General features: G+C 45.2%; 1 protein-coding gene across 9 annotated transcripts in view; it reads right to left on the reverse strand.

Moving 5' to 3' along the window:
* Positions 1–3,755: 3,755 nt before the first annotated feature.
* PPARG (peroxisome proliferator activated receptor gamma) overlaps positions 3,756–25,803 on the reverse strand; it is a 124,208-nt gene continuing 102,160 nt past the window's right edge. For all 9 annotated transcript variants that reach the window (XM_043885947.1, XM_043885945.1, XM_043885946.1 and 6 more), the window contains 2 exons: positions 21,256–21,706; positions 3,756–4,213 (listed from right to left, as the gene is read on the reverse strand). In XM_043885947.1, the coding sequence (XP_043741882.1) occupies positions 3,966–4,213; positions 21,256–21,706 (699 nt within the window). In that variant the 3' untranslated portion in view covers positions 3,756–3,965. The remainder of the gene's footprint in view (positions 4,214–21,255; positions 21,707–25,803) is intronic.

Raw genomic sequence — 25,803 nt, forward strand, 5'->3', positions numbered from 1 at the left:
TAAATTAATCCTAGCCTCCTAGGGCCCTGGACATGTTTCTTAAATTTCTTTGACCCTCAGGGTTTTCATCTGTCAGCTGAGTTGGTTGGTCCCTTCATCTCTAATTTTCCAGAATTCCTGGACAAACGCAGAGCCCATGTGGATACGGGTGTAGGGTGTGCACGTGGGGTAGAAACGACCCTCATCGAGGCGCAGGAACTTCCCGGTGAGGCGGGTGTGAGGTTGGGCTCCTGGGAACAGTGACGGGGAGGGTGGCAGGGTCCTTCGGCCGGACGGTTGTAACCGGACCCCAGAGAATGCGGTGAGTCAGGACCTCCAGGTATGTGTGACCCCAGGGGCTGAGCTGGGTCTATGAGGTGGAAAATCCCTGGGGCGGGGTGGGGGGGCGGTCTGGAAGGGAGAGAGCTTCCTGCCCCTTCAGGTAGCTGTGCAGGGCTGGACCGCCACTGGAAGCATGTAGACGGGATCTGACTTCTGGAGAGATTTTTTTCCCCAAATGCAAATCTGGTCACGTCCCTCTACTGCCTGACCACATCCCCCGGATCCCTACTGCCGACAGAGGCTGTCCCAGCCTGACACCAACTCGGCCACTCTCATCTCACGCCCGACGCTAGGGCGGGGGTCCCTGACGTCTTGTTTTCTGAACACATTCCGTCCTGTCGCAGTTCCGTGCTCCTCGGAGGGTCCCTGTGGACCCCTTCGCCCACCTCTGGGCAGTTCATCGCTTGGGCTGAGTTGCGATGATGCATCTGACCTCATCACCATACTGTGGTCCCCTCCAGGGCGGGGCCCCGTCACAGGCATCTCCACGTGGACGGCGGGGGGCGGGGGGGTACCATGTACAAGCACAGAGTGAAGGGCGGGGATGTATAGAGACGAACAGTGAGGATCATGAGCACGGTGGGAACCAGGGGCTGGGGGCCAAGGACCAGGATGGGCTGGGGGAAGAGGGGGGCCGGCCCACCTAGTGAAGACAGGCATCTCGGGCCCTTCGTCTTGCAAGCCCCGACTGTTCCAGCAAGTCGGTAGGAAGAGGAAGGAGAAAGCAATGGTGTGATCCTCCTGAAAAGGAACTCTGGTTCCTTCTCTCAGGACTCAGAGCTGAAGTTCGCTTTCTTGAGGCGGCTCCACCCCCACCCCAGGTCCCCACGTGGTGGATGTGATACTGCCTGTGGTTCTAGAGGGCTGAGCTCAGAAGCGGTCTCTCCTCAAGACTCAGGGATCGTACATTTCTAGGGGCTCACTTCTGTAACCCGACTCTTTCTGAAGCAATCGGTACCTGGGGGTGGGGTGGGGGGCGCGAGTCCCACCCCCTGTCACCCTGCCCTGCTTTTATCAGCACCACACCGCAGGGCATATCCAGCAAGTTTGGGCCCGCCCACAAGAAGGATTCGCCTGGTAGCCTCGAGGGAGCCACGGAAAATATACTGGAATCCAGGAGCAGCTCAGAAAACCTACGCAGCAGCCTGCTCCCCCAGCCCTGCTGTGCTCAGCGGAGCTGATGCAGCTGAAAACCCCGTTTCTGCACCCCCCTACCCCATGCTTCCCAGCTTGAGTTCTTACTGAAGACCCCCGTCCTCTTGCTCCTCACCCGCGCCTTAAAAAAAAAGAAGCCCTTGGATCACCCCCGTTTCTGATCGTGTCTAGAGAAGCAGGGTGTGTGCAGCCTCGGTTCCTGCCCTGGGTGCCCTACGGCTCCAGCGCTCCACGGCACAGATGGCAGGGGGTGGGGAAGGGGGGAGAGGGGAGGATGGGGCAGGGCCCTCGTGGGAGCCTCGAACGCTTTTTCTTTCTTGTTCTTTTGGCTCTTGACCACAGTTAACTTTTCTTCCTATTTTTGTTAACACAAATCCCTAAGTGTGTTTGTGTCCGGAGAAAGTGCTATGAATAACTGATGATACATTTGTTGATGATGAACTTGTGAATCATCCTGGGGGGAAAAGGAGTCCAGAGAGCAGAGCGGGAGCTCTGGAGCCTGCTTATGACGTGTCGTAAAATATTTAGCGAATGATGGTCCAAACCACAAGGAAAAAGTCAGAGAGATGGGAATTTGAAAGCTGCCAGGATTTAAAAGCTGTTTAATGCTAACCATCAGTGCCAAAGAGCTGAGAGCGGCTCCCTTCCTCCCTGCATTGGCCCCAAGGATGCGGAGAGGGTTTTGGACCAGCAGTGGCAGCGCTGAAAGGCTCTTTGTTTGAGCCCTCCTGTAAACAAGGGATCTCCTCGGAGGTGGAATCCTCACCTTGTCTACTGCCCACACACTCTCTTTTTCTCCACGAGGAACAGTAGGGAAGCCACTGGCTGCTTGGCATCAAAGAAGGAAAAAATAACCCCCCATGATGGATCGAATTTGTCACTTTCCCATGTTCTGATGTCACTCACACAATGAGCTTGGTCCAGGGCCCCTGGATGATGTGGTTGTGTCTTTGGTTCTAAAGGTTTGAGCTCTGAAGCTATCTCTCCTAAAGGGTTAGGGACATCGCATGTTTAGGACTGGGGTCAGGACTCACCTCCCTAACCTGACTCTTTGGAGGTCTGTTTATTTTGGGGTAAAGGATGAAAAGATTTGAACTGAAAGCTTCAAGTGTAAAGTTACGTTCTCCTCATATCAACACCAGGAGGAAACCTAAACTATGGGAGAAGTGGCAGGGGGATAATTCAGGTCAGCAGAAACAATTATCCTGGGGAAGAGAGACCTCAGCAGAGAAGCGTGCTTCAAAGTCATCATGTTGTTCATGGCTAAGCAACGCTAATGAACTTGGTGGCTTCAATCAACTAATCTGTTCCCTGTGCCAAGAAGGTCTCTGCTTTTAGGGAACATGCCATCTGTTTTGCTGGGGAGGCATGTATTTCCTGAACAGATAATTAGCCTTTGAGGTCAAAAAGCAAGAGCTCCCTGGGCAAGGTGGTCCCAAGGAAGTCAGCAGGAAAATGTAGCAAAATTGCTCTACATTCTCGGGAACAGAACACGGCCCTTTCCCCTCATTCGTGTTTTGTTTTGGTTTTGTTTCCTTTTGTTGTTGTTATTCCTATAATTTTGCTTTCCTAGAATGTCTTCTCTTCTACTCTCTACCTATCGCCGAGTCCAACACATCTTTGAGGCCCACTTGAACGAGCTTACAGTCACTCATGACTTTTCCAATCTTCATTACTTTCAACTCTTACAGTACTTGGCATCTGAACCATTCATTTGGCACACACTGTGTTGTTTAACCTGCTTTTAAGAAGGATTCATCTCTTCTCAATTCAGTGGTACGTTCTTTTGGCAGGTACCATGTCTTATAACACTTCTGTGTTACCACAGCTTCTAGCCATTAATACTTGCCACTGGGGTATTTGCATACGCCTTGGTATCCTGTTAGAGGGCTGCTGCTGGTGAGTGAAAATCTTGGTTGGGATTAAGGAAGAAGATTGAATTCCTGGTAGGCCTAAGGATACGCCTCACATGAGTACATCCAGGTTAAGAAACACATGCTCTGAATGGTTTTTGGTCCTGGAGTTCCATTATTAGTTGTAATTTTTCAAGCAGACAGAAGGTTCAGAAAAGTTGTAAATTGAGTAAAAAATGATTTGACTTAGAATGAAAATCAATCAGCAATTCCATCCACATTGTTTCACGTATTTAAGAAAGAAAGGAAAATGAAAAATAAAGATGGAGAAGGACGGAAGGAAGGGAAGGGAAATGAAAGGGGAAAAAAATCCTGGAGGATGGGGTGGGGGACACAACAGACTCAGTCTTCAAATACGACCACTAATTTCACGATGTGGTAATTTTTAATATTAAAAGTAAGTTGTAAATGTATCTTTATAAACAATATGCATAAAATAGATCTATTATTCTAAAACCTTTTCTTTTCTCAGATGCTTTTTCACAGTAATTTTTTTAGGTGTCAGATTTTCCCCCTCAAAATAATAGTGCAATCGGGAGAAGGCAAACGTAGCTGTCAGCGAACGGGACTTCTGCGCTAATACAGGTCCTTGTAGATCTCCTGGAGGAGCGGGTGGAGGCTCATGTCCGTCTCTGTTTTCTTTATCACTTGCAGCAGCTGCACGTGTTCCGTCACAATCTGTCTGAGGTCTGTCATTTTCTGCAGCAGCTTGGCAAAGAGCTGGGAGGACTCGGGGTGGTTCAGCTTGAGCTGCAGCTCCAAGGCTTGCAGCAAGTTGTCTTGTATGTCCTCAATGGGCTTCACATTCAGCAAACCTGGGCGGTCTGGGAGAGCAGAAATGGAAGACAGAACAGGAGGTTGAGTTACAAAATTCTCTGGTCCCACAGCTGGGGCATATTCAGCCAATGACTCACATTTTGTTGGTTTTCCTTTGGTTCTAAAAGAGCGTGTTGGAGAGAAGGTAAGCAGATAGCAGGCAAGAACTGCATACAAGGAGAAATGGAATGAAAGCCAAGACTATCAGAGCTCTTTTCCAGGGCCATTCTCTGCCTGGCCAAGACTGTGTGACCAGCTGACAGAACATGGTGGCAAAGCAATCATCTCCCCAGACTGGGGATTTTCTGCTGGCATCTTTCTACTCATTCAGAAATCTCATTTTCAATTTCTCTTTCTTCCTGATGAGTGTATGTTTTATCACCTCTACTTACTTTCTTATCACAAGTTTAACATACTTTGAAAACAAACTTTTGTCTTCTTTTTGCTTAATATAGCACATGCATTTTCAAAGAGACAGTATTTTCAAATACTGTTACACTTTGGAAGGACAGACCAAATTTTAACATAGGCTTCTTCTGACTAGAGAGGTTGCAGGTAATTTTCACTTTCTTCTTTATATTTTCCTTATTTGAACTTTTAAAGGGAGAGTTTAAATTACTTTTAAGTTCTTAATGTTTTTGCTTCATGTGGATCTTTTTAGATTTATCCTTGAATACTTTCTACTATTCTTTGCTTTCTTGAATTCTATACTTCTTTTTCGTCACATTTTCTAATGTATCCCTGCTGATGTTTAGGAAAAAATGATTGATTTTGTCATACTGAATCTATTCCAATTTCACTCTTGTGGATTCAAATTGTTTTTATCATGGATTTTCAGAAAACTTTGGACAGTTACATCTGCAAATAATCATAGTTTAAATTTATCTCTTCTTTTCCAGTGTTTGTAGTTCTCATTTCTTTTTCTTGCCATATTGCACTGGATAATACCTCTAAAACGGTATGAAATAATAGTCATGTTGGGAGGCATTCTTATTTATTCCTAACATTGAGGGAAATGCTTCTAATGGCTTATCACAAGTATAATGTTTACTCGATTATGGCAGGTAGGTTTTTCTCCTGGCTCCCCCAGAGTTTTAAAGTGTTTTAATCAGGAATTTTGTTGCATTTCATCAAATGTTTTTAAGTTTTGCTACCTACAGTGATGAGCATGTCGTTTTCTGTTAATCTAGTGTAGTGAGTTACATTCATAGATTTTCTTCTACTCTTACATTCATTTGCTAATATTTTATTTTAGGGCTTTGAAATCTGTGAGCTTGGTCCAGAGCCTTCTTTTCTGTGTGCCATCCCTTGCCTATTGGTAATAAATGTTAACTAGCCTTACAGACTGAGTTGAGACATTCTCCTTCCATTTCTATGTAGTGATTATCTATTCCTTGATGGTTTCTTGGAATTCATTTGCAGAACCATCTGAGGCTGGTGGTAAATCTGTGACTATCTTTAACTTCCCTCCTATAGCTTTTACTTTATTCAGGCTTTCTACAACTTATAAAGGAAAATTTTAGTAATTTACATCAGAATAAAGTTGTACATAATGTTCTCTAAGAATCTGAATCTTTTATTTATGTCTCCTTTAATTGAATGCTTTTTGTGTATTCTCTCCTTTAAAATTTTTATTCGCCAAAGGCTTATCTATTTTTCTACTTTTTAAAAAAGCACAACTTTTGGTTTTACTGATCAACCCTGTTTTTGAAAATTGCCTTTTGTTTTCAATTTAGCTAGTTCATTCTTTTAACTTTCTTTAGGTTTATTTTTTCCTTCTTTTTCTCATTTCTTGGGTTGAATGGTTAATTCATTTAGTTTCAGTATTTCTTGTTTTCTGATAGATGAGTGTAAAGCTCTAAAATTTCCTCTGAATGAAACTTTGTTTCACCCCATAGGCTTTGGTAAATCATCCTCTCACAGTTCTTTCCTAAATAGTCTGTTTTACTATTTTGATTTCACTTTTAATCTAAGAGTTATTTAGAGACAGGCTTCCCTGGTGGCTCAGCTGGTGAATAACCTGCCTGCAATGCGGAAGACCTGGGTTCAATCCCTGGGTTGGGAAGATCCCCTGGAAGAGGGAATGGCTACCCACTCCAGGATTCTGGCCTGGAGAATTCCACGGACTGTATAGTCCATGGGGTTGCAAAGAGTTGGACATGACTGAGCGACTTTCACTTCACTTAAGAGACATGTTTTTAGATTTCCAAGTGGAAAGGCTGAGTGTTTGTTTCTTTTTTTTTTTTTTCTAATTTCTGAGTTTGTTGCATTGTGGTGAGAATAAAAGATTCTCTCACTGAGGCTCAGCAGAGGGGTGCAGAGACTATGTATGGCATTTAAGATACTCACTTGATATTTTATATTGATTCAAATTTTAGCTCTTGAAGGCCATTCACTTTTTTCTTTTTAACCCTTCTCCCCTTCCCTGTCATCTAAAGCGCTCTGCGAGAGCTTTTACTCCCCTTTATGTCCCTCATCATCTTGCCTCCATTTATCCTTGTTCCTTTGCTTCAGCCACAGTAAGCTCTTTCTTTACCAAGTCCTTCAAGTATTCTGTGTTCTGTCATAACTCTGCTCAGGCAGTTCTGTTCCTCCTGCTGAGAGCTCTAACCATCCTACTGACTTAAACTCACTCTTCAAAACCTTGTCTGTGTCCTTATGTCCTGAAGCCTTCCTGGAGATCATCCCTTCTTCTCCCCTGTTCTTCCAACCCCCTTTCTCTGGACCGTGTAAGCGCCTACAAACACCTCAACTGCTACTCTACTAGGAGATTACATTTACTGAGGGGCTATCATTTCCCAAAAATTGTACAAAGGGCTTTGTATACAACACATCATTTAATCTCCACATAACTCCGTAAGGTCTATGCTTTAAGGAGGGGAAAATGGAGATTTAATTAGAAAAGGAGAGAAATCCTGTCCAAGAACTGCCACTTGCTAGTAAACAGCAGAGCTGAGTAGTGCTTGATTCCAAGCACTATACTCTTAACTTTTAGTATGTTGTATTATAGGTACAGATTTTTTTGTTTATCTCCCCTACTTGGCCATGAGCGATCAGAGGGCAGAGACTATGTCTTGATCATCTCTGAGGCTCCAGTGGAAACACAGGAAGCACTCAGTTGACTGAGTTAATGAGTGAGAAGGCTGTTCTGGCTAAGAGTCCTGGATTGAAAACTACAATTCTTCTGGTTGGTGAACAAGCCTAAAGGAAGGATCAATACACAATGAAGGAGTCTCTCAGAAATACAGTTTTCCTGTATCTAATAAACTTGAGTAACCTTTATCCATTGAGGCGAGACATAGGAAAGCAATGTGAGAATAGTCTCGGGTGGGATTTTCAGAACTCTAAACATGCTCTTAAGTTTTTTTTTTTTAAAATTACAGGCAGAAAGTTACCTGTAGTTTATTTTTTTCCCCCTTAACTTCTCTAACCTATCCCAGTGACTGGAGTAATTTTTTTTCTGTTTAATTTCAGCACTTAATTTTGGAGACATCAGCAAGAATCTCTGATTCTGAGAATGAAACAGATGATTCAGTCCTGGCCTAGAGACTCACACCCCTGGAGGAGTCATCCTTTCTCACAGTTGCTATGCAATAACGAAACCCCCTGACACTTCAAGGAAGAGCAGATCCTGGATCGGTGCCTTTGGTTCAAAGGCTGCCAATCCTCCCCCCGAACAGATGTGCCAGATTTCGAAGGCCTGGACAGCACACGCTTGTGCGTCGCAAGTGGCAGCGCTCCGTGTGGAAGAGTCAGTGCGGCTCCTCCGTGGGCTGGGACCCCACACGCTTAGTGCAGGACCCTCTGCTCACAGGCAGCCTGACTCCTTGGTCCCTCTCCCCTTCCTCCAGAGCAGCATCCGTGGGGTCAAAGCTTCTGCAGGGGAGATGATGTTAATCTACTAGGTTTCATTTATCATGACAGTTCAAATAAGCTAAAGCCTCAAATGCAGCTGAGGGGGCTTGCTGGAAACACTTGGCCGCCGCGCAGTGCAGTGGAACTGTTGTCTCTAGGAGGGGAGAAGGATCTGGTTTGGATTTTCAAGCCTCTCCCTGGCAAGTTTTTTTTTTTTTTTATGATGTGACAGACAAACTTTGGCTGAAATTTTGTGGCCACTGATTTATGTTTTCTCTAGTGGCGAGTTAGATCATTTACTGAGGTGTCTCACTGTTGCCCTTACTGGGCCTCAGTCAGGGCAAAGACAGAGTGCAGGAGAGTGGGGAAAGTGGGTGTGCTCTGCTTCTGGCAGCTCTCCCTAACCAGCTCTGTGACCCTGGGCGGGCTGATGAAGTTCACTGTGCCTCGCTTTTCTCCTCTGTAAACGAAAAGGAGTGGACTAGAGAGGGGATCTCTAAGACCATAGTTCAAAAGTTCTAAGCTTTCTTCTTGTTTGTAATTCCCTTTATAAGATTCACATAATGAAACTGGGGGAACAAACTCAAAATCCAAGTAGAAAAGCACATTAACAGGCTCACACATTAAACTTAGAGCACTTGGCTCCTTTGCAAAGCTAGAAAAGCTTCCTGTGGTCTTCAGGACTCCCTAGGGTCAAGAGCAAAAGGGCTGTGTCAGGCGTGACCTCGCCCCCTATTCTCCAAGGCCTTCTCTGCTACCCTCGCTGTCTTTCCGCTTCCAGGTTCCTCCCACTCACAGTTGAACCCCTGCTGAGCTAAGCTGGGCAGCACGAAAGTGCCCCAGAAACCTGTCTGCAGACCCAGCTCTTCTGGACCCCTTTCTCTTCCCTCTCCCTTCCCCGCAGCTCAGGGCCTGCTAAAGTGTCCTTCTTAGAAACCTTCTGAGGTCTTCTCCCTTCACCTTGCCAAAGGTTAGAGTTGGGGTCTGGAAGAGGATCAAGGTCAAGGGACCCCCTCTTCGCTCACCCTAGATTGCCTAGAAAGCCCTTTTGGCAAAGTGTGTGCTGACTCAGACTCCAGGACCCAACCTTCAAGGAAGCTGGAGTCAATTACTGGTTCCTTACTCCCCAGGCTGCAAAGAATTGGGAAAGAAAGCTTTCCGGTCCCCATCACACAGAGCTGGAATTGATTACAGAGCACTGTTGATTGCGGGCAAATCTACAAAGCTCCCATCTTATCCAGATCTGGTTCTGTTAAGAGGTTATCTGAAGCAGATTCAAATTCTCTGCCCACCTGAGCCAGGCATCTCCCTACCCCACATTTTCTCAGGAGATGTCTCAGTTAGGGGACCAGATGGCCCTGGCGGTGTCTCCTGAAGAGGGTGCAGAAAAACCAAAGTGCATGGCCCTGTTTCTTTTCTAATTGCTGCTGTTATGACATTCCCAGTTCTTTCGTATTGGCTTTCTGATGGAGACAAATCGGAAAAGGATTGCATCCAGTACATTTAGGAAAAAGAAGTCCTGACAGCTGGGGAGTGGTAAATTGATCCCAAGGCAACGAAAGAACAGCTCGGGTGAGACGGAAGGGAGGTGGGGCTCCCTAGGGAGCTCACACTTGGCATCTCACTTCCTCTTCCTCTCCAGTTTCCTTTTTCCACTGCTCCCTAAGTACACAGGTGTGTTAAAAAAAAAAGAGCAGTGGACGCTATATTTAAAATGGATAACCAACAAGTATCTACTGTGTATACAGCGCTCTGCTAAATGTCCAGTGGCAGCCTGGATGGGAGGGGAGCTTTGGGGGAGAACGGATACACGGACACGTATGGCTGAGTCCCTTTGGTGTCCACCTGAAACTATCACAACACTGTTCATAGGCTACACCCCATACAAAATAAAACTTTTTTTTTTTTTTTTAAACAGCAGTGGATTTGGAAACTGAAGACTTGATCCCGTCTGTCCTCCCCTTGGCTCCATGTGACTGTGGACAAATCATCTTATCTTTCTGGGTTCGCCTTAATCTCTAAGACAACAGTGGTGTTTCTTCCCTTAAGGTCATGGTGAGAAGGAGTCAGGTAAAGGAGCTTTATAACACAGTACTGGTCTCTGTGTTTGTTTAGGCAGAGGCAGTTCCCACAGAGATAGTCTGGAGTGGGGTGGGGTGGCATCTATGCAGCTGGAAAATGGGGTGGTTTCTGAGCTGTCACTGGTAGAGGAGAAATTCAGGAGCATGAGATAAGGGCTCCTGATACAGACACATGTTGGGAGTCTGGGGCAAGCTCTCACTCTTGTCGTTGAATGCGTGTAAGCAAGACTGCTTATGAACAGTTATGAAACAAGGAAACCCCGGTGCCCACATTCACTTCTTCCTTAGAGATGGTCTGGGGGTTTTGTGGTCCTTCCCTGATCTAACCATCAGAAGCATGGGAACCGCTAGGCAAACCTCTGCATTCATCCAGGTCTGTCTCTGGCAAACTCTGGCATGGCGTGTAGCAACTCCCTCCCACCATCCCACCTTTAAGAGAGAGAGAAAAAAAAGAAACCTCAGAGAATTTTCACATGTGTTCTTTTCGTATTTAAATTTGAACTGGGGCTTGATTGAGTGCAGTGATTCTTGACTTTGCCTCCACACTGAAATTATCTGGGGAAATTAAAAACACACAAACACGCATACCTGGCTCCCCTCTTCAGAGACTCTGACTTGGCCTGGGGTGTGACTGTCGCTCCTAAAAACTTCCAGGTGACGGGAAGCCAAGAGCAAACACCACTGATTCCAGAAGCATCTGGAATCTCAACCTCCAAGCTTACTTGCTGGGTAACCCTGGGCAAGTTCCTAAACCTCTCTGTACCTCGGTTTCCTCATTTAGAAGACGGGAGACCTGACAGTAATCAGCGCACGGTGTGGACGAGAGGATAGAATGAGTCCCGTGATGAAAAGTGCCTGGAGCAGCATCTGACGCATGGAAAGTCAGCGATTTTCAGTTGCTCTGTGTAACGGTACAGTCCAACACGCCTCTTTTCTTCTTCCCTTTCTGCTCCTCTCATTTCTCTTCTGCCCCCGGGTCTTCTCTCCTATTCTTTCTCCCTTAACTGCTCCCTTCCTCACCCTGCCTTCTAGATGCTTTTCTTTTTCCACTCCTGGGACTGCCCATTGCTGGGGATGCAGTGGCAGGAATCCTAGCAAGGCCAGCCTACGATGATGAGAAGTGTGAGCAGCAGATGAGGTGGGGAGAAATGTGGTCGGCCACTGCTATCGGGGAAGGGGAACAACAGGGCAGACACAGGTCATCTGGGGCAAGCGTCAGCCGTGGAGGCACACATTGCTGGTAGACTCTTTCCCTCTGAAGGGGTTCACAGTCTAACACATCCTTGTTAGACAACGGTTCAGGAAACGCTTTCTCTGTGTCCAAGTGACAGCCACCAAGGATGTAGCAGTGACACGTGCGACCTGGCTAGGATGGAGGCTGGGAGGACCACCACCATGAAACCACGCCCAGGTCCTACCGTCTTTCACCTGCTGTTTAAGCAGCAGCTGCACACCAACTCCCCTCATCTCAAAACGCTCGACTGCTGCCTCCAAAAGCCACCTCCCCGACTACAGCCCAGGACACAAAGGCGTCTGGCAACAAGGGGGGCGGGGCTTTCCCCTCTGCTGTGTTCGCAGCTCTTGCATCTCTTGAGGGCACCCGCAGTGAAGGGAGTGTGGCTCCTGTTTTATTTCCAATGGAAATGGGACTGGAGACGTCAATCCTGCCCTTGGGAAGTCCTCTCTTTTTCTAATTCCTTTCACGGGGTGTTCGGGTCCCCTTGTTCTATACATTCAAGGTCACTCAAGTGAAACTCAGCCTTGGGGTTTGCTCCCCTTCTCTGGGTCTGGACCAGGGAAGCTACTGACTCCCTTCAAGCCCAGGGATGCAGGTCAATGTCTGCCCCTTTTGCATCCCACCCCAGCTCCAACCAGGAAGTGGGGGCAGAGGAACAAGGCTGGAGTGGAAAGATGGAAAATGGTTTCTTCTCCATCAAGCCTGACACACTCATGCTCCAAACCCAGTGATTCTTCCTTGCTTCTTCAACTTCTAGAAGTGCTAAGACAAACCAAAGGGAGTCAACAGAATACAAGGTGGCCGAGAATTAGCTCTCTGCACCTCTCCCCTCCCTCCCGACATTGTCCTGGCCAACATCTTTGAGAAGAACCTGTGATCTCAAAACAGGTGTGACCTCCAACTGCTAAGTATGACCTCTCAACACATAATGTCCCCCCAGACTTTACAGCATTCCACAACCCCCCACCCCCGCCGTCTCCCCACACACACATGCTCCTGCTTGGTCCGTACCTCCTTCAGGGGCCAGCAGCGCCCAGAGTTCTCCCCTCACCCATTCTCCCCAGTATCTTTCTCCCTTGGGGTTTTGTTCTCAATCCATAGCTAATCCCCTTAAAGTGATAGGTGATAAAGAGATTAGCTGATATCTCCCTAGGAGTGTTTATATGGTACTAAGGGATTTTAAGAAGGACTATTAGTGAAATTTCAAGCGATCTGACTGGCAGGATCGCATGGACCTACTTTAAACTATATCACACAGGGGAGAGGGAAAAGGCGCATTCACGTGTGCCAACCATGTCCCAGGCATCATGCCAGAGGCTCCACATAATGCTGTTTACCCAGGGAGCTGATAAGGAATTTGAGGCTCCGGCAGGTAAATGCGTACGGTCACACATTTGGTAAGTGGCAGAGTGAGGGGGTCTGGGGAGTCCACAGCCTCCCCCCGCCCCTCCCGCCTCTCCTGGTCCACAGATGGGGGGGCGTGGGGGGCAGGGGGGACCCCGGGCAGGCGCTCTCCCCTCGCCACCTGTGCTGGCCTGGAAGAGGATCTGTCTGAGTGTCGTGCCGAGCTTGTGCCAGTCTGGAAGGCTGCCTGGGGTCACCCAGAGTTTAACCACACATTGTGAGAACCCCAAATGATAAAGTGCTCCCCACAGCGGCCCGCCGACTGGCTGACCGAGCCGCTTCCAAGATGTCGGTGCGGGGACAGGAATGACTCAGCAGTTTGGCTTTCAAGCCATGTCTGTCTCTGAGGCTAAGTGCCTCGACGAACGATCCCAGCCTGTGGGGCCTGGGGTTGGGAGGGGATTTATTTCTGAAGCAGTCACAGATAAAGATGCTTCAGTGTTCTACTACAAATGACAAAAGCCTCTGTGTGTGTGTGAGTGTGTGTGTGTGTATGTGTGTGTGTGTATGTGTGTGTGTGTGTGAGCATATGTGTGAGTGTGTGTGTGAGCATGTGAGTGTGTGTGTGTATGTGTGTGTGTGTGAGTGAGTGTGTGTGAGCGTGTGTGTGTGGTTTAAGTTCCTCAGATGATTCTAGTGTGTTCTTCTCCCTGCCCACCCCAACCCTGAGGTCTCTGGTTTTTAGAATTTGGGTGCCAGTTGAGAACTTGTATAAATATACCTCCCTCTGCCGAAACCAAGCCCTCTATGGGACATTTCTAGATAACCCACACTGAGTCATCATTCAAAGCCATCTCAGCCGCCTGACAGGATCTGCCTGCTGGTCACGGCAGCAGTGGTGAGACCCGAACACCAGGAGAAGGGAGCCGGGTCCCGCCGTGTGGACACAGTACGGGTGCCCAGTCGATATTTTCTAACTAATAAATGAAAGCAATTACTCTCTCACACAACCATGGCCCAGGCGGGGAACATGAATCATGTAATCAACACTCTTCCACTGTCCAGCTCAAAGTTCGGTCACATGAGAAATCAGATGTCTGTGTTTTTCCTCAATATTACAAAGAACAGTTAGAAAAAAACAACTTTTACCCTTAGGTACCAGCCTAAGTCTCGTATGGATAAAGTAGATGAATATTTAACTGTCACAGCAGAATGGAAGAAATCTGCTCTACCGCTCTTCACAGTATTTATAATATCTCAGTTTTAAACTATTTTTGGTTTTGTCTCCTCCCAGTTAACCAGTAAGGATGATGCCAGCAGACAGAGAAGACATGGGGACCATTGGGTTGTGGAGAATCAGGGTCCCCCCCACCCCCCGAGCTGGGGCTTCCTTAAGAACAGCACAGGCTCAGTCAGGCACCTGCCCTCTTGCCCTATATTCCAGAGGAGAGGGGGGCTGCCCATTCTAACTGGCAGAAACACGGTTCTGCAGTTAAAATGAAAGGATTATACACGAGCTGTCAACATCCACAAGGTTCTGGAGGGCAGTTAGGGATGCGGAGGAGAGCGGACACGCACAAGCCCAGAGGCCCTCCCACCCTGGACCTGTGGGTCCACCGTCCTCCAGAGGGGTGCTTGCTACACAAGGAATGGGCAGAGTGAACATCTGGATGGTCAGGAAGATGTTAAGTTACTGGAGGGTATTTTAACACTTTTACATTTCTCTGTCAGAACCTGCTGTCAGATGCTATCTGACCATGCTGGGATGTGTTTACTTGAGTACTTCAAGTTTATGGTCAGTTTTTGCAGGGAGCTCTGTGAATGCGGGGCCGTGCTACCTGAACAAACGGAAGAACCAGCACCAATCTCGGGGTTAACATGGGGGTCCACGCCTCCCCAGAGCAGTTCTCAAACCTGGGGTGTAATTTTGTAACGCAGCTGGGGACAAATGGTGTCTCGAGAAGGGCTCTGGATAGTAGGAAGTGATGTTTGAACTGTACCTGGAAATTCTTGATTGAAATACTTGAAGGTAATAGGGAAATGGTAATTTTGGATAACTGCCAAAGAACTCTAAGACCAAGGTAAGTAACTGGGATGGTTCCACATCTCAACACACACCAAGGCAGTGGCAGTTAAGGGCATCTGTTTGAAGGTCAGGTTGGGTCTGACCTTGGCCTCACTGATTAGGAGCTCAGTGACCTTGGGACAAATTGCTTAATCTAAAGCAATTCTAACCTTCTGTTTTCTCCGTCTGTGAAAATGGGGATAAGTGAGAGATTTTCTAGAATTGTAGGGAAAATTAAAGATTCAGGATGTAGGTAAAGTGCTTACTATCTATTCTGGTTCACAGTGAAGTAGTGAATAAATGGCAGATCTTTTTATTAGTAATGTTAGGTCACTGTTCACTCAATAAGCATTTGTTAAGTACTTATTCTGGGCTGGGTTCTGTGCTCTGACTCTAATTCTAACAAACTAAAACATATACATTGCATCTATGGGATGCCCCTGGCGGTCCAGTGGTTAAGACTCTGCCCTTTCAATGTAGGGGCTCATGGCTTCAATCCCTGGTTGGGGAACTAAGATCCTGCATGCTCTGAGGTGCAGCCATAAACAAATAATTATTTAAAAAGTGTATATCTGTACACATGTAAGCCATGACCAAGGATATAAACAGAGCTCTAGTGTACTGACCTGAGCGGTCTAGGTGTTTTCCATTGTCACAGAATATCGACTCTTCCTTCACCTGCAGATGTATAGTTATGAACAATCCCCCCAGTAGCCTATGTGCTCTGCCCATTCCACAAGAGAAAAGCACACAGTCACTCCAAGAGCAGCTGTCCAAAACTGCTTCACGGAGAAAGAACATGACTGGAATGGCTGGAAACAGGAGGAGCCGCTATATAGGAGGTTTGCAGAACCCAGCCAGACCCAAGAGGGCAAATGAGGAGGCTGGTGACTTGCCATCTGTGGCTCCTGCACCAATATTTACAGCTTCTCTGTCATTAGGATGGTGATGACAATCTGCCTCGAGAAATATATTGTAAAATCCAGTGAAATTTCCTCCCCCATATCGTGGAAGTTTGGGGAGAACTGTGATGGATTCCAAACTGTTTTGAATTAACAGAAAGAGCTTTTTCCTGTTGCCGAGTTCCAGCTGGAACCCTCCTATGCTTTTTCTCCACCAAACAGCAAACGCCCGAGGGGGGCAAAGTGTCCAGTGGAGTGTCCTGGGGCTTGTCAGCTTTACTGAGCTTTCCACTTGGCCTTGGCTGCTGGTAGGTTTGGGGGAGTTTGCTGGTGTGGCTGGCATGATGCTGTGGCGCCAGCCGCAAGCATGCCCTTGTTGGAGGCAGTTTTATTACTCTTGACGCCACCCATCCAGGCAGGGAGACGAGAGGGAGCAAGGGCTTCTTGCTCCTTCTCTTCCCTTATCATGACTCCTGAGGAAGCCTTGCTTCTGGACTCTGGGGCCAGGGCTCCAGAACAGTGATGGGAACACAGGCTGGGGCCACTGACCCAATGAGGGAGTTGACAACATCTGCCAGTCAAGTGGCAGAAGGGATCCGGGGAGGTGACAGTCAGGATAGCTGGGTTTCTCTTCTAGTTTCACTGCTCATGAGTTGTCAGATCTTAGACACAACCCTTTCATCTCTGACTCTCTTTTCTGTCTATGGAATAAGAATAAAGATACAGGAGAACTGTCGGGACCTAGTGGGAGAAAGTAAGGGACAAAATGCTGTCCTTTGGTTCGGGGAATGTGGTTCTTTTTAGTCTCTTTCTTCTTGCTTGAAGCTCGAAGGAGAAGGAGGGAGACAGGAGGAAATTCTGAGAAGAACTAGGTCATCTCTCTCAGCGAACTTGGTCTGAGAGCTGAATACATAGTAGAGATACTGAACACCAGACCAATCTAAGGACCAAATCTAACGGCATCAGCAGTTTCTAGGGTTGAAGCCGAGTGACCGTGATCTTTACTACGGCAACTCCAGTTTCCCCAGCGAATACTTACTTGGGTCAAAATCAGGTACTTTCATCCAAAAACCCCCTTTGGGTCCTCTGGGGAATCCCCCACCCTTAACCTCCCCAATTCCTCACCACCCCACTCTTACATAATGCCCATCTCCCCTTCAGTCTAGGGTCATAACTTTGACTGGAACGAAGCTCTTCTGTGAGTGACACTTAAGGCCAGCTTAGAAGGAGGTCACCAGGTTCCCTGCCCACAACGCTCCTCTCTCAAGTCACTGAAGCTATCTGCAGACTTCAGAACAAACCGTAGAGGAGAAAATAACCCCTCTTGTTAAGAACAGGTAGGATCAGCAATTTGTCAAAGCCTCTGCTTACATGAACATTTTCCTTTGGAAAACCCAGGATGGGAATTGAGAAATTATACGTTGTATGAGAAATTACATGGGGTACTCAAACAAACCACTGTCTGGGATGGTGGTTTCACCATCTGTAGATGACCAGGAAGCTCATCTCATTGGGATCCAGTCTTTGGATCCAGAATGACCAGAGCAGCTCTTTCTCTGGCCTCTACCCAACCAGCTTCTCTGACTAAAGGAGGGAATCAAGCTCTTGGGTGTTAAGCAAACATGGGGTCCAGTTTATCCATCCTTACCTAGTGCCCAGAGGCTGGCTTCATCGACAAAATCAAACTTTGCTCAGCGAAGAGAAGGATTTCCCTTTTGCGATATGGGAACTTGCCAATGGGTCAATGGTAAGTTTTTCTTTTTTTTAAAGGAAGTCTCAAATGATCCACAGGGTTTTCTTCTCATTTTAACTACAGATATATGATTTTAAGATTCTATGACTGGCAGCTACTTTCAGATTTCTTCTCATTGTTGTGAGGATCCAGTGAACTCTGGAAACTGGCTACTGTGAAGACAGTCTGGGGAGTGCTCAAAGGAACTCGTTTATAGAGCGCCGACATTTAAATGATACCATTTTTAATTTTCATAACTGAAAGCCAAAGTCTGCAGTATCTATTAAATTAAATCAAGTTATTCTCAGAGGTATTTTTGACCAATTCATACACATTTTAAAGGCCTAACTGAATAAATGGTTTTTAAAATAATCTAGTCTGTGTGTCGTGGGTAGTATATGGCATTTTTCTAGATGAAATCATACTGTCATCTCACATGCCCATAAAACAACATTGCTCAGGTTCAAAAAGCCATGAATTACTGTAATTATTTCTTGCCTAAACCTTTCCTGGATAGAAACAAAGCATGTTGGAATGGCTTATTTCAAATGCCTCCCTTAGTATCTGTGGTAGGAATGAATATAAACTGGTACAAACTTTGTGGAAAAACAATTTGGTAATAATGAAACAAAAGATTTAAAAATGCTCATGGCCATCTACTCAGCAATTCTACTTCTGGTAATTTATAGAGTGAGAAAATAATCTGAAATGTTAACAGAAATTTACACATAAGAAGAATCACTGCAGTAGAATTTAGAACACGTTTTCCATAATTTTCTATAACATAAATCAGTCATAATTTGCTCTTATAAAGCAACCTATACATAAGTAGGGAGATAATTTAGCATGCAATGGTCTATTATAAAAAGAAATATGTTATAGTCATTAAAAATGATAGCATATATTAGAGAAATGCAAATCAAAACTACAGTGAGGTACTACCTCACAGTCAGAATGGCCATCGTTAAAAATCTACAAGTAACAAATACTGAAGAGGGTGCAGAGAAAAGGGAACCCTCCTACACTGTTGGTGAGAATGTAAGTTGGTGCAGCCACTATGGAAAACAGTATGGGCTCCTCAAAAAACTAAAAATAAAGTTGCCACATGATTCAGCAGTCCCACTACTGGGCATATATCCAGATATGACTCTAATTCAAAAAGATACACGCACCCCTATGTTCACAGCGGCACTATTCACAATAGCCAAGATACGGAAACAACCGAAATAGCCAATCGACAGATGAACGGATTGAGAGGCTGTGGTTCATGTTTACCATGGAATTATTAGTCACAAAAAAGAGTGAGACAATGCCATTTGCGGCAATGTGGCTACAACTAGAGGTTATCATACTAAGTGAAGTAAATCAGAAGGACGAATACAGAACGATGTCACTTACACGTGAAATCTAAAATATGACACAAGTGGAACTATTTGTGAAATAGGGAGAGACTCACAGAGATAATAGACTTCAGGTCGCCAAGAAAGACAGGAGATGGGGGAGGGATGGAGTGGGAGGCTGCAGCTGGCAGACGTAAGCTATTACCTAAAGAACGGACAGACAGCAGGTCCTACTTGATAGCACAGGGAACCATGTTAATATCCTGTGGCAAATCATGATGCAAAAGAATAAAAAAGGAATAAACATATACACACACATGCAGCTGAATCATTTTGCTTTACAGCAGAAATGAACACAACCTTGTAAGTCAACTATACTTCAATTAAAGCAAATTTTAAATGGCCGCATACATATATGCCAGCACAGGCACAGAAACGTTTTGGTAGGAGAAACAGACCTTTGTTAATCCTATTTTATTTTGAGGATACGGAGCTTTACTTTTCACTTACACCCTTCTATACTCTTTGAATTAAAAAATGACCATATATTACTCTTATTTTTAAAATTAAGAAAAGTATTAAGAGTGTTAATGACATGAGAAATGATTACGTGAAAAAAGGAATATAAACCTGGTACGTGCTCAGTTGTTATCATATCTGATTCTTTGTGACCCGATGGACTGTGGCCGTCCAGGCTCCTCTGTCCACGGGATTCTCCAGGCAAGAATCCTGGAGTGGGTTGCCATTTCCTACCCCAGCGGATCTTCCCCACGCGGGGATTGAACCTGCACCTCCTGCACTGCAGGCAGATTCTTTACCATTGAGCTACTGGGGAAGCCCACAAACATGGTATATATGGTATAATTAGGGAAAATCTTAGAAATAGATCACATGTTAATAATTATATTTCTATATTTCAATAAAAATAAAATGGGCCTTAAAATATTAGCTAAACAATACCAACTTGTTTTCTAACCTGGTTGTTCAAAATTGAATCTTTTTCTCCCAGTGGACCTAACCTAAACTGGAATCTCATTCTTTGTTGAATTAATCACAGGTTCCAGAGATTCAAGGGTCAACTGAAGAAGTAGGTATCAAAACACACTGGATAGCACAGTTTTGCTATTATTAAACACAACACGACAAAGGGCTTGTGGCGTCAGAGTTACTCTGCACTGTGTTGTTATCTATTTGCACCCTGGTCATGCAAAGTGGGCTACCAGTGTAGACCGTGGAGTCAGCCAGATGACCTCGGTTCATCATCCTGGCTCCACCTTTGCCGTCTGGGAGATTCTGGCCAAGTGACTGAACCTTTTAGTGCTTTGGTTTCCTCATTTGCAAAACAGTACTTACCTCATTGGGGTTGTGAGAATTAAAAGAATGTGTGTGAAGTGGTTAGAACACTTCCTGCACAGAGTAAGTACTCCATAAGTATTTGCTACTTACTATTCTCGTTACTAACACACCGTGCATCTGATTTCAGAAACACTCGGCTCTCGAGTATCTGGACAACAAAAGACGCCCGAGTGGACCTTGCGCTTTGCAGTGTGCTGTCTGGTCACACACAGCTTACATCTACAGGACCACGATCTCCCTACACATCAGTTTTCACCCACAGGGGGTATTCTGGAGAGCACCCACAAAAAACTTCACCCGAAGTCCACCTCAGTAAAGAAGAGTGGTTGTCGAAAGACAATTTTTATAGAGAGAGATGACACTAAAACTTTCTCCTATTCAAGTTGGAAACCCATGAGGTGCCAACGAACGTAGCATTTAGTGTAAAACCTGGCTTTCGGAGTTGGTTAATTAGATCACGCCCTTGCAAGGCCAAAAGTACAATGAATGCCTAAATAACTCAATTTTCTGGGTGTTCCCTGGTTCGGACTGCATTCTTGATCACAGCCAACCACCTCACCAGGGCACGTCAGGGGAGTCGTCAGAGGACTCCATACGGGAGAGAGGCGGAGGACAGTAGATGTGTGCTCTTTAATCCCTGAACCTGCGAAAGCGATTCAAAGTAACACCTTGCTGACGGTGGGGCTGGACCATAATCTGACCACACACACACACACAGTGGTGCTTTCTCTATGCAAGTGAGCATCGTCTCACAGTTATACATGCCATTACTTAAATGAAGAATAGACTGGCCTTCTGGAAAGGAACAGAAAAAGACAAGGAAAAAGAAAATAAAGAGAGAAAAAAAAAAAAAGGAGAAGAGGGCATTTGTCTTCCATGTTTGGATTTGACCAGAAAAAAATATTTTTCAGAATAAGGGAAAAGCGCCTGAGTTACCCACAGCTGTCAGAGAGAAAATCAATAATTCTTTCTCGGTATGCCTCCCAGGGCATTATCCCATTGGCACTTTCTGTGTGGAAAGTGCCGTAGGTGCAGAGAGAAAAGGCACAAAGCCTCACGCGAAGGCAAGTGGAGATTCATTCGGCCATCCCCCCCCCACCCCACCCTCCTTCACGGAAAACCGCAGGCGGCAGCTTACCTCCACTGAGAATAATGACAGCTATAAATATTGCTAAGTCGCTGTCATCTAATTCCAGTGCGTTGAACTTCACAGCAAACTCGAACTTGGGCTCCATAAAGTCACCAAAGGGCTTTCGCAGGCTCTTTAGAAACTCCCTTGTCATGAATCCTTGGCCCTCGGATATGAGGACCCCATCCTTATTCATCAAGGAGGCCAGCATCGTGTAAATGATCTCGTGCACGCCGTATTTTAGGAGAGTTACTTGGTCGTTCAAGTCAAGGTTCACAAAGCCGGGGATATTCTTGGCGTACTCTGTGATCTCCTGCACGGCTTCCACGGAGCGAAATTGGCACCCCTGGAAGATGCGGATGGCCACCTCTTTGCTGGGCTCCTGCAGGGGACTGATGTGCTTGAACTTGATTTTATCTTCTCCCATCATTAAGGAGTTCATGTCATAGATAACAAACGGCTGCAAAGAAAAATGGAAGAAAGTGGCTGAGTTGGACATTTCTCATTCACGGTCAACACCATCCCAGCTTCTTCACAGACACTTGCTTTGCTAATGAAAATCTTTCAAGTTCAAGACACTGAACAATGAGAAAATACTCATGTCTTGATTAATTCTCCAAGTTGTCTTCTGGAACCAAACATATTTCACCAACATTGGTGATATGATACCACAACCAGTGACTTGCTAATAGCTCCAATTCCTGTTGCTTGGAGGGTCTTTGTTGTTGATATAGAAAATGATGCAAAAATCTACTGTTTTATTCTGGCTTTCAATGGGATATATTGTTAACCTTTTTTCAATAATAAAATTATTTCAGCAACTCAGGGTTGAATAGACCCACTTGGACATAAAGTAATCTTGCAGTTTTAGATTAAATCCTCTCAGAGCTTAAATAAAACATAATGTATATGTAAACTATACCTAACTTTAGAAAAATCAGTCTAAAAGCAGACTAAAAACACAGAGTCAAGAAAATGTCTGTTTCTTTCTTTCCTCTTTTTTTTTTTTTAATGCTCTGGAAGCAATCTGTTTCAGAAAGAGCAGCTGCATAAGGCCTGTGGGCAAACACTACAAAAGTGGCAAAATAAAAAAGGGCTGGAACTTATTTTTCAAAGTATCTGTCCTTAAGGGTCAAGAATCAATAAAACTTGTTTATCAGTTATTCAGGTTTGCAATAGGCTGCTTTCAAAAGCCCGTTGGGTTTGTCCATGAAATAATCTTTCTCTTTCATTTCCTTGTATAGATTTAACCAGAGGTTTGTGGTCCTTGTGAAATTCTCAAGGCTACTCTGAATAAGTAACCACAATTATATATACACACACACACACGTATATACCTACTGATCTCCGTAAGGAACCACCCCTCGATTCTAGTCATGTGTTTTACTCAGAAGCAAGGAATAAGAGTTGAGGGTATCTGGCTTCCAGCTTTGGTTCTATGGTTAACTCTGTGACTTTAGGAAAGCTATTTATCTTTCCTAGCCCTCGAATTTCTCATCTGAAGTGGACTGCATAGATTTCTCTTCTCTTGAGGATATGCTAGTTTCATTTCTTGGAAGTGGTGTCTGTGATGTGTGTGTGTGTGTGTATCTGTGTGAGTGTGCATGTACACATACATGTCCACGAGTATGAAGTTTCTGATGTACTAAAAATAAAGCTTCTTTTGAGAAGCTTTATTGAGAGATACTGAGAATTCTCTCCTCTTTGGCAAAAGGAAGCAGATACAATGAGAGCCAGCAGTAGCCAGATTCAAGACCCACTGGTTCCGACAGTCTAACTATCAATCTCTACAGCAGTCTAGGATTGTTATCAAATTTTTTGGGGGGAGGGGCATGCCACACGTCTTACAGGATTTTAGTTCCCTGACCAGCGACTGAACCTGGGCCCAAGCCATGAAAGCACTAACCACTGGCCCACCAGGGAGTTCCCGTCACCAAACTATTAAGTCTACTCTGCACTGAAGGACATAACACCAATTCTAAGGGGTTTTGGATGTTGAGTAGATTCCCAAACTTGCCTCTTATTTCAACAGCATTCACTGGAGTTATTCCAGAAATTGTTACTTTTTTTAAACCCCCAAAATTCACTTCAATTGTATTGTTTAGCAAATACAAAACCGCAAAGTAGGACAGATGAGAGGAACCCAAGAGTAAGCTCGCCAGTGACTCTTAAGTCTTCAAGCAAGCCAGGAACGAATAGTGCACACTGCTTGAAGGCATTCTGCTTTTTACTCTACTTCAGACCGATACTATCAACGGGAGGAAAGACGAAGCAAAAAAAAGGACAGAGGAGATGGACAGTCTCTTCAGTTAACATGTGGTGAATTTTTCCAGAACGCCAGATTCTGATGCTGACAAACACTTGCTTTTACAGAACCTAGGAGAAGGTGGTGTCTGATCTCAAAGAGTTTTGTGGCCCATTATAATTTATGCTACCAAGAGCCTGACTTTCTTTACTGCTATGAGACATCTGAGGGTACCTGAAGAGTCCACCCGCACCTGTACAAACACAAACAATAAGGATATAAAGTCATCACCTCTTTACGTATGGAGAGACAGTACCTCCATCTGCCCAGCTTTTGGATGACCTCAGTCCCTCAGCTTCTTGGCAGAGAATGGATGCATAACATTCTCCCACCTCCATGTAAGCAATTTCTCTGGAACTATGCCCTGATAAATCATCCTGTGACTCTTCCCCCTCGACTTCCCCTGTCCCCTCATATAAAGCCCCAGGTTCCTGTTTTTGAAACTCTGTCATAGTTGCACAGAAGGCACAAAATCCTGCTAATTTTCTCTCCCAATTTAACAACAATGTGACTTGGTAACCCCTTGGCAATCGACGTTGGTCAGGATTTCCTGGCAGTAAACACTCAAGGACAGAGAAAGGAATCAGCAGCCCCCACCGTCATGCCAAACCATTCCAGTTTTTTTCTTTCTTTAAAAAAAAGATCCCTTCAGCATTTTCAAAACGTTGAGTTGGCAGAGGATTCTGGGTATGGACATGCAAATGAATCCCAGGTGGGTTTCTTTGTTTTTCCTCGTCATAGCTGATGTTGCTGGTTTTTTTGTTTTTTTTTTTTTGCACTTTTGAAGTCTGCATAGATCCTTTCAGATCCCATGTGGATCTATCAAGCTGCAGGGGTGATCCAGATGTGATCTGCCCGGAGATCTGCCTTTCTCTGCCACCCGTCCACCAACTGTTAGACTGCAAACAGTTAAGCCACACATTTAAAAAAATTAATGAGTTAATTTATTTGGCTGCACTGGGTCTTAGTTGCGGCATGCAGGATCTTGTTCCCTGACCAGGGATTGAACCCAGGCCCCCTGCATTGGGAGTGCACGGTCTTAGCCACTGGGCCACCAGGGAAGTCCCAACCCACACACTTTACACTGGGATTCCTCATACAGAAACAGCAGAAGATGTGCCTGCCTGGCTTACAGATGGCTGAACTCTGAAAACCACGAGGGGAATTCGGCCTGTGGAGTTTATCTTGAATCAATGACTTAATATTATACTTCTGGTAAAACGCTCCACATAAAATGTACTTCAGTTGCACGTTTCTGTCTTTTCTACAAAGCCTTACATGCTCTATTAGCTTGCACGGTATCATCGCATGATCTGCCACTGTCAGAGGAACCATATCCTCTTCAGATTTGGTTTTAATGGTTTTACACTTCTAATTTGGGGCTAACAATGTATTTATCTTCAGACACTATATCAAATGGCTAGATAAGCATCTCTCCTTAACAGGAAAGAATGCTTAACTACAACTAGGACGTTATCAGGGTGAGATCCAGGCTTTGTGGGGCCTGAAATGTACATGACTGTTGAGTACATTTACAACAACTGTTGGGTTCAGTGATACAAATTATAAGAACAAATAGCTCAGGCCCTTCCCTGAGCACTGGAAGGGGCTCTATGCAAGGGAAGAGGCCCTGAGGCTTCATTAGCTTCACGGTGAATCAGCCTCTGGCTGTTATAAATGCTTGCACTTCCACCGACCACAGAAAGGTCAGGACGGAATGAAGAAAACCGCACTTGAACACAATGTTTCTCCAGGGGAACAAAGTGATTTCAGTAAGAGGAAGCTAGTTTTCCTTGGAGAGATATATCAAATGTCATCTATGTTGATATATTTTGATTTTCAAAAATGGCTCCACATATCAAAACTGGGATGGGGTTAAGGGTACTGTTTTTATAGAAAATTAAAATTCGTTCTGGAACTATCGCATACCTATGTATAACACAAAGATCACCGGAAAAGCTGACTTATTAATGAAGACAAATTAGAGTAATAAAAGTTTACTTTTTTGAATGGACAGATATAATAATACTGTTTCTTGGCGGTCCAACATCAGCAGTTTAATATAAGAGTTGTTTCAGTGACTATACAAGGATGCTTTAAAGTTACAGCTCCTTTTGAATAATAAAATGGCAACCTAGGGAAGACAAATGAAAAAATAAACTGAGAAAGCAGGGATTATTCTGGTGATGGGTTTCCCAGGTGGCTCAGTGGTAAAGAATCCATCTGCCAATGCAGAAGATGCAGGTTCGATC

Source organism: Cervus elaphus, chromosome 24, assembly GCF_910594005.1.
Source record: "Cervus elaphus chromosome 24, mCerEla1.1, whole genome shotgun sequence".
Taxonomy (NCBI): Eukaryota; Metazoa; Chordata; class Mammalia; order Artiodactyla; family Cervidae; genus Cervus; species Cervus elaphus.